This window comes from Aulonocara stuartgranti (genome assembly GCF_965226115.1).
Source record: "Aulonocara stuartgranti genome assembly, chromosome: 23".
Classification (NCBI taxonomy): Eukaryota; Metazoa; Chordata; class Actinopteri; order Cichliformes; family Cichlidae; genus Aulonocara; species Aulonocara stuartgranti.
In genome coordinates this window covers 16,319,384-16,333,467 of record NC_138958.1, presented here as the reverse complement: position 1 = coordinate 16,333,467, position 14,084 = coordinate 16,319,384, and the positions used below count along the sequence as shown (strand labels likewise).

Below are 14,084 nucleotides of genomic sequence, written 5' to 3'. Positions count from 1 at the left end.
ATTAGGAAAACGGAAATGACAGACTGACAGCTCCTGTGAGGAGTCTGGGTGTAAGAAATGCTTCAAAGAACTCAGCCAAATAGAAGAAGTACATACAAAAAAGATCTGCTTTATTAATTGATAAAAAAAATAATGAAGCTCAGTTAGTCAAATTCTCCAAATGTTGAACTCCCTAATGGAGTTGGGTTTTTATGTGAACAAATACTTTAGTTTAAAGAACAATTTTGAAGAAAGGTCTTTATTTAAAAAAAGCCTCCATGTGAATGTTATGGTCATGAATGTCTTTCCAACTGTGAAATATAAAGTCGTAGAGGACTGCAGGCTCATGTTGCGTGCTGATACCTTTTCTCCAGTTCAAAAGCACAAAAAAGGAAATATTCACAGATTCATAGTTTTCGTTCTTGTGCACAAACGATTTCAGTCAGTTCCTTGAGAGTTGTACGGGTTTATCAGACTACATTTTTATGGTATTACAAATTTGATGTTCCAGGTAGCATCTTGAGGCAATTGTTTTTGTGATTTGGTGCTGTATAAATAAAATTGTATCAAATGGAACTGAAATTGCTGACAGCTTGATAGATTTTTATCATGTTTGGAATGGCATCCTGTTTAATCCTCACTCAGTTTTAACAAAATAGATTTTTCTACTGGTCCATGATCTCACAGTAATTCTGTCTGAGGAAAACATTTCAAGAACAGTCTGACTCAAATTTGGCCAGTCTCCCATTGTAGGTCATCTCTTTGAGGAGTGCTGCACCAACTCAAGATCATTAATTGGAGGTCCCACTTTGAAGACGTGCATCTGTAATTTGCACATGATCTTTTCCAATGTATCAAATTATCAACCCTTCAACTGGAATACTTTTGTCGTATGAAGACAATAGTTTAGGCAACCAGATATCATGAGCTAAACTGGTAATGAGTGAAGATAAAAAAACTATATGTCTAAAAATAAGTGCAATTTTTCTGGAAGTGGTCCAGAGGTGCACAATGTAAAAAGGAGGATAACATTTAAAGCAGTTTTTGTTAAATTTTACAGAGAAATATAGATTCTTTACAGCTTGATAGTTTGCAATACGTCATTATAATTTCACAGCTTTTCACAGTATTTGTTCATGATTCATTATTAAGCAAACACAATCACTTATCAAGTAAGTTTGTTTAGGAAAACTAAATACATTTCAATGAACAGTTCTGGGAAATAATGGGATCTTGCTTTCTGTTTATCTCCAAAGTAACAAGTCTTTCTCCACTCTTTCTAGATCTTTTTCAAGCTTGTCAGATGACAGTGAAGAGTCAAGAGCCAGGTACCTTTACAGACAGTGGGTGGGACTTGGTTTAACTGATGTCCACCTATCCAATCACACTGTTCTGCTCAGTCTGCCTGGTTCCACACCCAACACCATCACTGACAGATCTAGCCACCAGTGTTTCATGCCAAACGGGACCCCTTGTGACCAGCGTGGGCCAAATGATCTGACAAAGCAGCAGTTCTCCTATGCTGCATACTCTGCCATGGGAAGCGTGCAGGTATGGTTGTGCTGTGTTGTGTCATGTTGACATTTCTTGAAACGAAGGCTGTGTAACCTTTCTGGTTGCTGGAACCCGGTCCTAGTCTTTCTCACTCCTAACCCCAGCCATGGTCATGAACAAAGGTCATGGCAAGAACTTTTAGGTTCTAATGCTGATAATTTGTTTAACCAAAGCTCAGTGTTGAACTGTTGTTTGATTTATTTGATATACTGTAACTGTCTAAACGAGAAGGACACATATGTTATATTAAGCAGCTTTTCTAATAGCAGGTTGTTTGAAATGCAGAAAGCTCCCAGATTTTAGGGAGGTAATGCATAGAACGTGGACAGAATAACTAGCTGTCGTCAGGTAAATGCAAGTAATTGATTTGTTAGACTGAATAGCGCAGTGTTCAAATCTAAAAATGAAGCAGTCCAATTAAGTTTGACAAAAAACAAACAAAAAAACAACAAAAAAGCTCATCAAGATTAAATTGAAAATTAAGGCAGATTCATTGACAGTCGATGGCCAAAACCCCCCAATTCTACTCAACAATGTCTTTATTAAGCTTTATTTTATTTTTGTATGTGTTTGATAAAGGATGTGCTTTGGAATACATTGTTTATACCAATTTTAACGTTGTTGAATGAAAAAATTAATATATTGTATCTGCACAGGTAACTGAACAAAATGGAGTAGAGTCTTTAAAATGGGTCATACTCAAGATGTTTTTTTTTTTTCTTTTGTTTTTCTGTATTTTTATAGAACCAAAAGGGACATTTTCTTAAAGGCTGTCCAAAGCCACCTCTTTCAGATAACCTCATTAACACACATTATTACATACACATTAGAAAGATAATAATACACTTGTACAATACAATAACACCAACACACTCAATGCAGAGATCTTAAAAAATGTTTTCATAGTAGTTGTGTCATGCACAGTGCACAGTTAATCTTTTTACCATCCTTCAAGAGTGTGAAGGTTAATGGAAGTCATTATGTATGTAGTCCACCCACTCTAGCTAGAAGACACACAGACATGCATACACAAAGCATACAGTCACACTATTTTTAGAGAGTTTTACTTCTCTGTATCCTGGGAACAGAGAAAGGGGTTGAAGGAGATGCTTGTTATTCCCTTGAGCCCCTGCCCGGCCTGAGGGCAGATGAAAAGTTGGAGTGATTCTTTGAATACCAAGTTTTCTTCTTCTTTTCTCCCCCTTCCTCTCCCTTCGTTCTCCTTTCTCCGCTTTACTCGATCCATCCAGCTGTCCACTCGTCGAAGTCTACCCAAAGGAGGGTCACAGTCATCCATCACTTTATTATTTCCTAGCTCTGTTCCTGCACGCTGCCTTGAATTAAGCGGTGGTTTGCAGGATCTAAACATGGCTTTCAGACAATTAAATATGGCATTTGTGATGGATGGATTGGGCCCAGAGCAAGTATACTGGACTAATAAGTCCTGCTGTTGGTGGCCCTGTTTTGCTGGTGCTGGACTGTGTGCTCTTAAAATTAACAAGTTCAACTATTGTGTTAAATTTGAAAGTAAAATACAATAACAGCAGCTTGTATTATTAATTCTTGATCTGTAACAGAAGAAGATGATATCACCATGTTCATTATGTTGCTATAGGCAAAGTGTATTTCAGTGAAGGGCGTTGTTTACACAGCGTGGTTCACTGGACTGTTTTAAGTGGAAAAGAGGTTGTTCACTTAATAAGTAATAACAGAGAATGGCAACAGATGTGGGAAACTCTACGAGAGAGGGACCCAGTTGCCACAGGACCCCTAGGACTCGTATAGACCGAACAGTGAAAATACAATAGCAGTGTCCCAGGTGTCATGAACATCCATGAAGAACAGAAAATCCTTCTGGTATAGCACGCATTCACCAGAGGATGTTATCCATCAAGTGAAGCAAGATACCAGCCTCCCTGTAGAGCTTCAGGGCCATTCGGTCACAGCTGTAAGAACACAGTAAAACATGCAAAAAAGTTGTTAGACAAAGTATCGACCAACATAAGAACAACTAAGAACTTCAGTTTTTTGCAATGCTTTTCTATAAAAGGTAAAATGTATTCTTGATTTTTTTACCTAAAGCTCTATGTGCTGTTTACTTATCCCCCCAATAACAAATTAGATCATCATTATGCTGCTTGAATATCAAACATTTTCAGTCAGTTTGCTTGTCTGAATATCTTTAAACTCTGCTTTAAACCTTTTTTTACTTTAAAATTGAAGTAGCTGTCATGTAAACTGGATATGATTCTACTCTTTCCTGATTTACTAGTAAATAAATACAAGCCTTGTTTATATACGTTCTCTCTGGAGTCAGTAGATTAGTTTCTAAGAGCCACATCATGTGAAAATTCAATAGATTTATAATGGTTTCTAAAATTGCCCAATTTATCTTATTTTACAGGGAATTAATCAACTATAAGAAAAAGCTTGCTGGACTGTTTCTTTTCCTGATATACTATTCAGGAATTATTTAAAAAAAAGAGAGAGAGAGAAAGAACGTAACTAACATAAATAAAAATAAATAAATAAATCACACCCAATTGTTAAAGAAAGGATAAGAAAAATGCCAGCATTTATTCATAAATGGAGCCTTACTTTTTCTGCAGTGTTATACTGGCCACCTGCTTTTATGAGGGGTTTTGTGTGTCTGTGTTTTAAATGAAGTTAAAATTTGACCAAAGTTTTTTAAATAATAGGTTTTCTTGACATGAATTATTAATCGAATATGATAAACTGAATTCACTTCCAATCCACCGGCTGAGCAAACGTCAGTATTGAAAGAAACTTTATGCAAACCCACAGGCTCAATTATGTGACTCAATATCACACTGTAAAAAAGCTCGCTAATGCTTTATAAAAGCTCACTTTTAAGCCTTCCAAGGATAGACTGTTGGGAAAAGATTCTGACTAATTCAACACAGGTAGAGTAAAAAATACTCGTCCTGGTGCTTTCCCTTTTCTCTTTTCACTTTATCATCCTTTTTTTTTTTGTCATTTGTATGAATTTTCCTTTCCATTGTCAGTTATACACATAAGGATACAAACATACACTATATAATGAATTACTGGAGTAACTGGAGATCCAGGAATGCATTTGCTCCCAGAAAGCTTTATAAATGGCTATTCTGTATTCTCAGGCAGCACTGCCATGGTCCATTGCCTACTGAACTCTGACCAAGGGACACGTGCATGCAGTTAGGGGCTGTACATAGATACATAAATGTACAGTATTACTCAAGGTCTCAAAAAAAGAAATGTTTCAAGTGTGATCATGTCTGTCCTTTATAAAGTAGCTAAATTGAAGGTGATGGCTGTAAAGATTGAAGCCAGCGCAGCCTTAATCATCAATCAGACTTTTGAGGTACGGCGCTACTAGTGGTGTCTGTGAAGGTTCTCAGTCATCCAGGTCATCGTAGTCAAAGGAGCTTGCAAAGAAAAGCGTCTTTAAGTTACTTGAAGACGTCTTCAAGTAACTTAAAGACGCTTTTCTTTGCAAGCTCCTTTGACTGCTACTAGTAGTGTTTTCTTTACAATTTCACAAATTTTAAAAGTGCTTCATCATCATTGTTTTAACTCAGTGATTTACATGCGTTTGAAGTCATTCTTTGATTGGGGAAGGTTAGGTGTGTCTCAAAGTGGAAAATTCAACAAAACGTGAAAATCGTTTCTTCCTAAACCACTTTCTAAACAGAGAGGCTGTCAGAGGTTTGAAGAAACTTTCTTTTAAAAGTTAAAGTTTGGAGAAAAGTAATGAGAGAAGAGAATGCAAAAACACCTAGTGCAGTTTATAAAAAGAATAAATGGATGATTTAGAGGCGTTTGAGAGTTTAGAAAGAGTAAGGATATAATGTATGAAACATTGCCCTTTATGAGAAACTACTTTTGGCCTTCTGCTGTCAGAACCAGAAGGAAGAATGGAGTCAACCTTTCAGCTACTACCAGACTCACTTGATTTACTATACTGCCGTTGGACCACAGGACAATGGTGGGTTAATAGGGATGGTCATAACTGCTGCTAGAGGACTCCCACTATGGCTTGTTCTGGAGATGCAGATAGGAGTCTAGTTCCTCTTAAAGATTTCTTTTCAGAAAAACATGTCAAATAATTTGTCCCCTGCCAACAGTGAAACCTTGAGCTTTGTGAAGTATCTACGTTGATGGTTTACACACTGTAATTTCACAGAGGGGCCTCTCAGGGTGCTGTTACAAGAGATGTTTGAGGAAACTGGCAAGAACAGCAGCTAAGTTGATGGCAAAAATGCCTACATTTTAAAAAACTAATAGAATATGGCTTCCATCTGTGAGGAAAAAACATGACATTTTTTGTTGCTTAAGGCTCACGTTGTTAGTTGCTGTAGCATTATCTTTGCCTATACCAGTACAAGCAAGACTTTGCATTCAAACAACCCCCATTACAATAAAGTACTATAAAAGTTGCACGTGTTAACAGTAGCTTAACAATATGTCATATGTGTGCTTCTAAAAGTACACAGACAGTAAAATTATATGTATGTATATATATATATATATATATATATATATATATATATATATATATATATATATATATATATATATATATATATATATGTATGTATGTATATATATATATATATATATATATATATATATATATATATATATATATATATATATATATATATATATACATACATACATACATACATACATACATACATACATACAGGGAGTGCAGAATTATTAGGCAAATGAGTATTTTGTCCACATCATCCTCTTCATGCATGTTGTCTTACTCCAAGCTGTATAGGCTCGAAAGCCTACTACCAATTAAGCATATTAGGTGATGTGCAACTCTGTAATGAGAAGGGGTGTGGTCTAATGACATCAACACCCTATATCAGGTGTGCATAATTATTAGGCAACGTCCTTTCCTTTTGCAAAATGGGTCAAAAGAAGGACTTGACAGGCTCAGAAAAGTCAAAAATAGTGAGATATCTTGCAGAGGGATGCAGCAGTCTCAAAATTGCAAAGCTTCTGAAGCGTGATCATCGAACAATCAAGCGTTTCATTCAAAATAGTCAACAGGGTCGCAAGAAGCGTGTGGAAAAACCAAGGCGCAAAATGACTGCCCATGAACTGAGAAAAGTCAAGCGTGCAGCTGCCAAGATGCCACTTGCCACCAGTTTGGCCATGTTTCAGAGCTGCAACATCACTGGAGTGCCCAAAAGCACAAGGTGTGCAATACTCAGAGACATGGCCAAGGTAAGAAAGGCTGAAAGACGACCACCACTGAACAAGACACACAAGCTGAAACGTCAAGACTGGGCCAAGAAATATCTCAAGACTGGTTTTTCTAAGGTTTTATGGACTGATGAAATGAGAGTGAGTCTTGATGGGCCAGATGGATGGGCCCGTGGCTGGATTGGTAAAGGGCAGAGAGCTCCAGTCCGACTCAGACGCCAGCAACGTGGAGGTGGAGTACTGGTTTGGGCTGGTATCATCAAAGATGAGCTTGTGGGGCCTTTTTCGGTTGAGGATGGAGTCAAGCTCAACTCCCAGTCCTACTGCCAGTTTCTGGAAGACACCTTCTTCAAGCAGTGGTACAGGAAGAAGTCTGCATCCTTCAAGAAAAACATGATTTTCATGCAGGACAATGCTCCATCACACGCGTCCAAGTACTCCACAGCGTGGCTGGCAAGAAAGGGTATAAAAGAAGAAAAACTAATGACATGGCCACCTTGTTCACCTGATCTGAACCCCATTGAGAACCTGTGGTCCATCATCAAATGTGAGATTTACAAGGAGGGAAAACAGTACACCTCTCTGAACAGTGTCTGGGAGGCTGTGGTTGCTGCTGCACGCAATGTTGATGGTGAACAGATCAAAACACTGACAGAATCCATGGATGGCAGGCTTTTGAGTGTCCTTGCAAAGAAAGGTGGCTATATTGGTCGCTGATTTGTTTTTGTTTTGTTTTTGAATGTCAGAAATGTATATTTGTGAATGTGGAGATGTTATATTGGTTTCACTGGTAAAAATAAATCATTGAAATGGGTATATATTTGTTTTTTGTTAAGTTGCCTAATAATTATGCACAGTAATAGTCACCTGCACACACAGATATCCCCCTAAAATAGCTAAAACTAAAAACAAACTAAAAACTACTTCCAAAAACATTCAGCTTTGATATTAATGAGTTTTTTGGGTTCATTGAGAACATGGTTGTTGTTCAATAATAAAATTATTCCTCAAAAATACAACTTGCCTAATAATTCTGCACTCCCTGTGTGTGTGTGTGTGTGTGTGTGTGTGTGTGTGTGTGTGTGTGTGTGTGTGTGTGTGTGTGTGTGCGCATGTGTATGTGTGTGTGTGTGTGTGTGTGTGTGTGTGTGCGCATGTGTGTGTGTGTGTGTGTGTGTGTTAAATCTAAAAAAAAAAAGAAAAGAAATGAATCCTTTTGCAGTTGAGATTCTGCATTTGTAACTAATTAACTATACTTTAGCTTACATATCTTTCCTATACAATTTTTTTTCTAGGAACATAAATCCTCATAGAAATCAGGACGACTTCTTATACAAAGTTTAGTTGCCTTCCTGCAACATGTATCCATGTACTATAACATATGAAGAAATATCCAGACCCAAGAATTTTTTAAGATCCAGTCAGGCCACTTCTACAAATAAATGTATAATAGTAAATTTTCCTAAATTGCATTAATGCCAGACACACAATTGTCTGTCTCAGGCAGGCCTTCTTTCAACCTGTCCCCTCATGCTGTCTGACATAATGCCTGTATGAAGGTACGGTTTCCACTTGACGTGATGAGACTTAATTGCAAAGTATGTGCAGGCTTTAATCAGCAGACTACAAAAGAAAGAAACAAACCTTAATCGTCTTTCTTTTCCTTGTATGACTGGTCTAATTCACGTCATCATTTCTTCTTTCTTCATATGCTGTATGCATTTAGAAACAGAGACTGAGATATAAAATTATTGCAATTATTGTTTTTTTATGTAGTCCATATTCTTCCTTGCTTTGTGCTTATTTTCATGCAGATTAGAGTATTCTTATATATTAAATCCCTATAATCAGCCACAGCCACATTTTTACCTAATGTTGTAGAAGTGCCTCTCCTCTGAAAACAGCTCTGAACATCCGGACGGGGCTGAAAGTCTTTGTGGGGTATTCTCTATGTTGTTCAGCACAAGGACATTGGCAGGGCATCATTTGGGACTCAGTCAAAGGATCCTCACATTTGGACTCTGTCAATCAAAGCCTTTGGGTCCGTGTGCTGTTCCTCGAGTCATTTCTTAGGCTGGAGGTCTGAAACGATTGCTGCAGCATGTTGGACAGTAACATTTGCATGGACACCAGGATGTAGAGTTTCCCTGGAGAACATTGTACCATAACTAGACAATCCACATACTAAACTTTGCCCATCATTGCATTTAATTTTATATTAATTTTACATACACTGGGTCCACTCACACCTAAGATCCTAAAGTATAAGATTGTGAGAATGCTCGTTTTAGCAAAGACATAAATTAATTCCTGATTGAATGATAGTTAGGTAAATATTCACATTTATTTTCTTCTCATTCAAAAAAGAAATTTGCATGCATGACAAGCCTGCACTTAAAAATACATACAGAACAGATTTAGGATAAGATACTGGATATATATTGGTCAACCAAAACCTGGTTTGACTGACAGGCTAGGTTGAAAGGAAAGATGTTTAAAAAAAGAGGTTAAAAAATGATTACCTTAACAGGTGAAAGATGCTCACTGCTTCAGCCAGACAGAGGACACTTACATCGTTAATTTTATTACCTTGTCAAGATGAAATGAAAGAATAAAGGTAGAGAGGAAAAGGAGATTGGTCTAGTTTAAGCAGTGCCATCTCAATCCGTATAGAATTTTTCTGTATTACAATTTGCTGTGTCTTGTACTGTTCCATGGCTTTCGGTTTAAATGGAAGACTTTTATAATGCAAATTCAGGCAGGAGTGATAAATCTCTCGCGCTCTCATGTACTGGGGTCCCCTGATGCAAAAAGATGTGTTCTCTCTCACTTTCTCGCATTCACACAGTCGGGCACTCTCTACCCCTCACTCACATTCACCCTACTGCAGCATCGTGTTACACTCGCCCCCAGGCCACATGAAAAATGAATCAGGCCCAGGTGAGGAAGTAGCGATGGGTGGAGTAGGGTAAAAGAGAGAGACTAAGAGAGAGAGAGAGAGAGACCCCAAAAAAGTAATGCTTTGACTTTCCTCAACAGCTTCTAGGTCACTTTAATTTGGGAGGTGATAACAGTTGCTCAGTTACCCAGACATGCATGGAGACAAAAGTACACATGCGCACACACACACACATGCATGCACGCACACACTCACATACAGATACAAAGACACTTCGTCAAAGTGATTTCGGGATGCTGCAAAGTCAACAGATTCTTTGGTAGTAATATTCTATATAGTAAATTCTGGGCATGCACGTTGGTTATTAATTGACGTCTATCTGTTTTTTTTTGTTTGTTTGTTGTTGTTTTTTTTGGAGGGGTGGGGGGTCCTCAACAAGCTTAAAACTGAAAGTCATTTAATATTGTCCTAATGAGAAGCCAATGTCAGCATCTCACTTTTAGACAGTAAATATAAAGATCTGATATCCAGAGTAAGGCCATGCAGGAATTATTAATTATTCAGTGAGCTTCCAGTTGACTTGGCATATAAATACATAAATGCTACGTAAAATCTGGGTGGTGTTACCCTCAAACATATTAATAAACGATCAGAGTTTTTAATATTAATTTAGTATCGTAGATCCCTGATGTTCTGCTTGTTTTTCATCACCAGGGTGAGGTGGTGGACATCCAGTATGGCAGTGTCGATGACCTAAGAAGAGCCAAAGAGACCCTGAACCTCACCAACCAGATTGCTGTTGTCAAACTTGGCAAAATACCTTTACTATACAAGGTAAGATAGAAAGCTCCACAAAGTAATGCTCACTATACTGTGCCAATAAAGGTATCAAATGATATGGTCTGAAATGGTAATCCTGCAGCAGGAGAAATGAAATGTTTTGATCTTTAAAAAAATTCCAAGGTATGACTCAAAAATGATTTTCTTGTAATATCAGAGCTTCAAAACAGAGTGTCCTAAATGAAGTACCTTTAACTTGCATGGAAAAGTAGCACACTGCCTTCTGAATCTAAGTGCAGCTTGTTGTACAGGGATTTTATACTCAATAGCACCTAGTCCACGTGGGTTGTCATACATGACTAATTCTTCTGTTTGCCATTACCATACCTAACTTTTTTATCTGCACCTCCTTAGCACAGTGACATCTCAATCCATTTGCTTCATGAGCAGTAACATTAGCAATACATTGATTTATTAGGGTTGTTTCTCCTTGGATGTCTGCCACATTCTCCTCAAAGCAGTTTTCCCATCAATAAGAAGATGACAGGGAAAATATATGTTCCAATCCAGTTAATTAAAACATAAACACATACTAACATGTTAATTACCCTGCTCATTATTATTGTTTCACTTTTCATTAAATCAAAATGAATTCTGTTGAAAAAAATGAAGGCAGCCTCTACAAGGACATAATCAGCAATGAAATTTAAAGTTAATGTAAATGTACTGGATCCATGCATTGCATTGATTACAGCGATACATAAATGCCAACCTTGACACTACATTGTGTAATGATTAGAATAAATTATGATCTGATAACATGAACTTGCAATACAGATCACTTAGTCACCATATTCATTGTTTTGATTCAGCGGCCAGAAGTCAGTGAATAACAAAACTCTTTGTGCATGCGTTGTGCATTAAACCAATCTAATCTGAACGAGATCATTAGGTTGGGTTAACAACATGAATATATTTTAATAAAAGGGAACTATTGAATTTTATTTAAATTACAGGTGTCAAAATTCTGCAGAAAATTGTGTGGATGTATTTGGGGGAATAATGCTTTTACTTTGAGTAAGGTAAAAGATCAAATTTGATGCTTAACTCAGTTTGGACAAAAATATATCTGTGCTTGTACATTTGTGCTTCAACATTTCCAGGAGTTAGATTTTTTTAAGCATTGTACTTTTAACATTCTGGAAAGCCAATGTGGTAAGACGTTTTTGTAAAGATGATCATTATCTATTTAGAGTCACTCACAGACTTGCATAACCTCAGACAGAATATACTTTTTCTCATTGTTATTCTGCTATAACTGAAGGAATACTTCTGTACTTAATTCCTTTGTTTCAGACATTACACAACTTTTTTATGTTAAGCTATTGATAAATGACAGCCTAATGAGGTATAACAGGAGTAAATGGAAGTTAGCAAGGGAAGGAGAGGAAATGTTTAAAGTCGGGTCACTGTGCTTCATCTTGCATTGGCTTGGTTAGACTTCTAAAAATCCATTAACTGAAACAGCTGTCACATGGGACCCCTTCAAGCAACAGGCTGCTGACCCATTTTTTCCTCTTCACCCATAGTTTGTGACAAATATGAGCATGTGTGTTTCATAATGTCTCTATGTACCAGTGGCTGAGAGAAATGATCACTCCTTACGTAGAAGTAGGGAAGGATGATTGATGAGAATTGTACTCTCACTAATGAGTGTGTGACGGTGACTGCAGGGCCTAATGTTACACATGCAACTTCAGTCAAATTTGACACACACACACTGATGTGCTTATCAGTGTGTTTTAACTTATTTGGCTCCATTAACAGCAGCTAATTTTGGAAAGACATTGCTAATTGCATTATGGTCTTATTTCAGTATATTTTCCTACTGTTGCGTATTTATTCCTAAAATCTTTGATACCCAGTTATCATAAATTTGAGTTGAGTAAACATTTTTCAGCTTGTGTTCTTCTGATTTTGGTTTTCCACAATTTTTTCTGCTTTTATCATGGACTACAAACTGTGTGTATGTGTGCTGTACATGCGTTTTTGTGTGTGTGGGCATGTTTTGTAAGTGAATGGTCTTAGGAACAGTCACAGAACACATGCATAATTGAGAAACGAAAAGAACCATTAATTTGCATGACTTTCGTGTGTATAAAAAATACGTGTATTAAGGGATTTTCATTAAAAGAGGCTGATTTTTGAGTTTGTGTGTGTCTGTGTGTCCCTGAGTCCATGCCTGTGTTGTGTCCCTGTTTTCCAGTGAAGGACAGAGTTGTGATGAGAGTAGAGTGACCGTGGTTGGTGTCACATATTCAATAAAATAGTCATCTACGCTCATAAAAAACAAGGACACTACATCTTCCATGGACAACCATAAAATACTGTGCTACACAGTGGCAGCTGCAGCACACTTCATCTCTCTCAGAAACACTTCTGCATTATTATCAGTGAGGGTGACTACATAAACACAAGTGTAACCTTTGATCAACATGAAAATCAGAAACCCCCTCTCACTGTGTTAATTTTGCTCATATAATAAGAAATAAACTTCAAAAAAATTATTAAGAAATCATATCAAAAATCTTTTGGTGTATTGTTTTATTAGATCTAAATTTTGAGTTGTGACTAGTCTATACACTGATAAAGGAAGGAGATGAAGTACACCAAAACTCATGTCAAAACAGCGTGCTTTACCGTGATTTCACCCACAGTAATGTTTAATTCTCAATCTTGCTGAATTAATGCTTAATGTTCTGACTTATCACCATCTACTGCATGATAGTGAAGTAAATATTTACTTGAGACAGTGTTTATGAATAAAATAACTATAACGTTTACATGTCTTGTCTTAACAGTGATGGTATACACAGATATTTGCTATTTCTGTTTTCATCATTGAATCTTTGTGTTTGTCTAGCTATCCCTGCTGTCTGAGTTGGGTTTTGGAGGTGTTCTTCTTTACATTGACCCCTGTGATGGTCCCCCCAGTCGCCACACTTGGCATCAAGCCTTTAGAGTCACTTTAAACCCTGGAGGAAATCCTGCAATTGGTAAGTGAGCAATTTGTGTTTTTCATGTATATTTTTTTTTCCGAAAGTTAATTCAGTTTGAGCTTATTTTAATAGAACTACTTCACAACAACGGTAAAGGCATTTTATTTTCTAAGGTAAAAAAACAACAAAAAACAGGTTTAATTTTCTGTCAAAGATATTTCAAAATACAAACAAACAACTTTAGTAAAAAGTAATGCATTTCTCCAAATTAATCAAATGTAATTTGCTGAACAGTCTGACAATAACTGTCAGCTTGTTATGAAAGGGAGCTTTTTACCACTTAAAACACATATTCCTGCTATTCTTATCTAGCTAGATACTGATGATAAGTACACAAACTGCAAGCTTACGACATCTGCCTGCATGACCCCTCTGATGGGAAAGCAAAGAGAATGAGGGCATGTCATGGGGTGACATTATGTTCAGATTTACTGAGTATTTCAAAGTCATAGTCTGTGAGCAAAGCCAAGCTACAGCATGGAACAAATAAACCTGCTTAGCATTATTGTGTTAAAACCTACAAATTATATTTATTCAAAAAAAAAACAAAAAAAACAAACAACAATGACAACACATGGTTCAGTTAA

The 14,084-nt window shown here is 36.9% G+C and overlaps 1 protein-coding gene across 11 annotated transcripts in view; it reads left to right on the top strand.

Moving 5' to 3' along the window:
• naaladl2 (N-acetylated alpha-linked acidic dipeptidase like 2) overlaps window positions 1-14,084 on the top strand; it is a 549,411-nt gene that overhangs the window by 279,068 nt on the left and 256,259 nt on the right. For all 11 annotated transcript variants that reach the window (XM_082524424.1, XM_082524421.1, XM_082524418.1 and 8 more), the window contains 3 exons: window positions 1,263-1,530; window positions 10,373-10,492; window positions 13,362-13,494. In XM_082524424.1, the coding sequence (XP_082380550.1) occupies window positions 1,263-1,530; window positions 10,373-10,492; window positions 13,362-13,494 (521 nt within the window). The remainder of the gene's footprint in view (window positions 1-1,262; window positions 1,531-10,372; window positions 10,493-13,361; window positions 13,495-14,084) is intronic.